The sequence below is a fragment of the Triticum dicoccoides genome, chromosome 5A (genome assembly GCF_002162155.2).
Source record: "Triticum dicoccoides isolate Atlit2015 ecotype Zavitan chromosome 5A, WEW_v2.0, whole genome shotgun sequence".
Taxonomy (NCBI): domain Eukaryota; kingdom Viridiplantae; phylum Streptophyta; class Magnoliopsida; order Poales; family Poaceae; genus Triticum; species Triticum dicoccoides.
In genome coordinates this window covers 708869269-708872647 of record NC_041388.1, presented here as the reverse complement: position 1 = coordinate 708872647, position 3379 = coordinate 708869269, and the positions used below count along the sequence as shown (strand labels likewise).

General features: G+C 48.6%; 1 protein-coding gene across 1 annotated transcript; it reads left to right on the top strand.

Annotated features, from left to right (window-relative positions):
* The first annotated feature begins 1272 nt into the window (after positions 1 to 1272).
* On the top strand, positions 1273 to 2680 carry LOC119298574 (peroxidase 2-like). The gene is made up of 3 exons (XM_037575926.1): positions 1273 to 1518; positions 1609 to 1785; positions 1891 to 2680. Exons 1-3 carry the CDS (start codon positions 1318 to 1320, stop codon positions 2452 to 2454), a joined length of 942 nt encoding a protein of 313 aa, XP_037431823.1. The 5' UTR covers positions 1273 to 1317; the 3' UTR covers positions 2455 to 2680.
* Positions 2681 to 3379: the final 699 nt, after the last annotated feature.

Genomic DNA, 3379 nt, shown 5'->3' with positions numbered 1-3379 from the left:
GTCTAGCGCCTCCGCCTCCACGAACCTCTCCGTCCTCATGGCTGAGCGCCTCGCCGCTGGCCAACGCCGCGGACATTCGCCACCGCGCGCGCCCGGAGCAGGTGCAAGCTTGCCAGCTACCGTCTGCATGCAACATCGGGTCAGCACCGCTGTTTGCTGTTGTCGTTACCGGGGCAAGAGGAGGAGGTCCTCGGCCAGCGGCAGCACGCCGCCGTCGCACGCCTATAGCTCAGACACGGTGGCGCCGAGCACGCTCGCCACCTCCAACGCGACCTCGCCTCCATCGCCTCTTTCCCTTAGATGCACAGAAGGTGCTTGACGAAATGCCCGAGAGAGACGGGAGAAGGAGGAGGAGGAAGGTTGACGATGACGTGTGGGCCCCACTTGTCATAACGGCCAACTTGACGGTCACAACAAACGGGGCTAACTTTGTCGCCACGTCAGCCCTGATGGGTGGGCCATGTCTGTCATAAACGCGTTTAAATCGTCTAAACTTGCAATTTTTCAAAAGTGATAGTTTTTAGTTACAAAATTAAAAAAATTTGATAGTTATCGGTCACTTTTTTGAATGTGATAGTTCTGTGGGACGGCAACTCCTAATATGATAGTTTTTTGTCAAATACTCTGTGTAACCCCAATCAATAATCAAGGAAGTGTTACACGATCTCTCTCTTGCTACCCTCGTTCAGACTCCAAAAAAGATCATCGGATACATCGAATGTAGAATGACGCGTATGTTGCCGTAGTCTAAGACGTTGAATCGACGTTGGATATTCGATTCCAGGTCTGCTATGACCGTGCGCTGTATGCATGACATACACGCCCGTGCACGCACGAAGCATAGTACATTATGCAACACTTGGTCAAAAAATAATATAGGGAAGTTTTTGTTTTTTCAAAAAAAAATATCGAGAAGTTGACTTGGGACAAAGCTATACCTTGCAATAATGTGGAATAATTTCCCCCGCACGAAAAAGAAAGTGTATGTACTTTCTGAATTTCGTTGACTTGAGTGCCATCTATGCATGATACATCGATCCGTGCACGTACTTAGCAAAACATGTCTACTTGCTAGTAGTAATATCCAAATTAATTAACTCCCCGCAAAACATGTCTACTCTAATTAATTTGCCTCTATGCAAAATACATCCGTGCACGATGTAGATCAAACAGCTAGCGCCTAGCAGTAGATGGAACGCCACAGAAATCCTAGGAATAGCTATATATATCTGCATGAAATGCAGGCCATTACATCCGCATCCACCACAAAAGTAAATAGCTCTCCGGCCTATAGCGACCAACACGCAGGTAGTTGTGATGGCGTCTTCATCTCTGTCAGTGGTGTTGCTCCTGTGCCTGGCTGCGGTGGCGTCGGCGCAGATGTCCCCGACGTTCTACGACGCGTCGTGCCCCGGGGCGCTGGCCACCATCAAGAACGGTGTGGTGGCCGCCGTGAGCAGCGACCCCCGCATGGCTGCGTCGCTGCTCCGGCTGCACTTCCATGACTGCTTTGTACAAGCAAGTCCTTCACACACTACTTGTTATTGTTTGGATCGATTTCATTTGCTGAACACCAGCGGTTAACCGTGCCTGGCTACGTACAAGCAGGGCTGCGACGCGTCCGTTCTGCTGGCTGGCAACGAGCGGAACGCGTTCGGGAACGTGGGATCGCTGCGAGGCTTCGACGTCATCGACCAAATCAAGTCGAATGTGGAGCAGGCGTGCAAGCGCACCGTCTCCTGCGCCGACATCCTTGCCGTCGCCGCTCGCGATTCCGTCGTCGCGGTAAGAACTAACATGATCTTTCAACCCCTTTTTAATTAATAATCTGTTTGCATGCGTGTCACGGTTTTGAACTGAGGTTAGTACTCATCGGCTTCACTTGTGTAGGTAGGAGGGCCGTCATGGACAGTCTCTCTGGGGAGGAGGGACTCTGACACGGCTAGCGAGACACTGGCCAACCGTGACCTGCCTGCCCCATCACTTAGCGTCACCGACCTCATCACCCGCTTCGCCGCCAAGGGGCTCAACCACACCGATATGGTCGCCCTCTCTGGTGCGCACACCATAGGGAGGGCGCAGTGCAAGAACTTCAGGACCAGGCTCTACAGCGAGGAGAACATTGACCCGGCCTTGGCGACGTCGCGCAAGGCCACCTGCCCTCAGCTAACCGGCTCTAGCGACAACAACTTGGCCCCATTGGACGATACGACCCCGGACATGTTCGACAACGCCTACTTCGTCAACCTCAAGCTCAATAAGGGGCTCCTACACTCCGACCAGGTGCTCTACACCCTTGCCGGTGGTGCCACCGAAGACATCATTGACGGCTTCGCGTCTAACCAGGATGCGTTCAACAATGCCTTTGCCGCAGCCATGGTGAAGATGGGGAACATCAGCCCCTTGATTTTCCCACAGGGTCAGGTCAGGCGCATCTGCTCGAGGGCGAACTAAGAATTGCCAGCCGGCCATTTGCACTGAAATGATAGCGTCGACCATGCATCAACCTGCTGCTTTGATATCGGAATTAGCTACATTTTTCTCTCCACAAAATGAGCCATCCATGTCTTTGCAGCAACTTGTGGTGCCACATACTCCATTATTTATTGCCTTTTTTGTACCTATTGTAATTTTTTGGATCCCATTATTCTTCAATTTGACTCTCTTCTATACTTTGCTAATTATTCATAACCTATTCACATTTGTTTTTGTATAAAACATTTTGTCAATTTTTTTTATGATTTCATAATTTTCTAGATACAATAATCATGTCAAGTTTCCCAAAGTTTCACAGATTGTTCACAAATATTCCAATGAAATTTCACGAAAAGTTCAAGTTTTCACACTTTTCACGTGTGTTTCATATCTGTTCCACCACACATCTGTACCTCTTTTCAAGGAACGGGGTTCATTCTTTCATCCGATTAGATCAAAATTAATAGTTCAGTTAAAAATTCTAGCAAGACATAACAAAGAGTCGTCCTGTCTCTGGGTTGTTAGGAGAAAGGCAATGCCCACTATGACATCTCCTCATGAACTATCAGCGTGGCTTTTGAGTACTACTATATTTGGGAAGATTATATGATAGAATGACTCACATACATTTCCTTTTTAGGAGAGTCCAACCTTCTCCTCCATCAAGTGATGATGTTATCACCACTAGCTGGTTGGAATGGTCATGGCTGTTTACAACTGACAGACCTCCACATGATAGTCTTTGCATAATGCTAGTCATGACAGGGGCTGTTATTCCATTCATTAGATACAAAGTAAGATCATTCCTAACATCTCCCCTCCCCTCCATAGTTTTCGGTATTGCGGGAGTTGGACCAAAGAACATGCTCCAGCGGATCTCTTTTCCGCAATATCTTTTTTATAA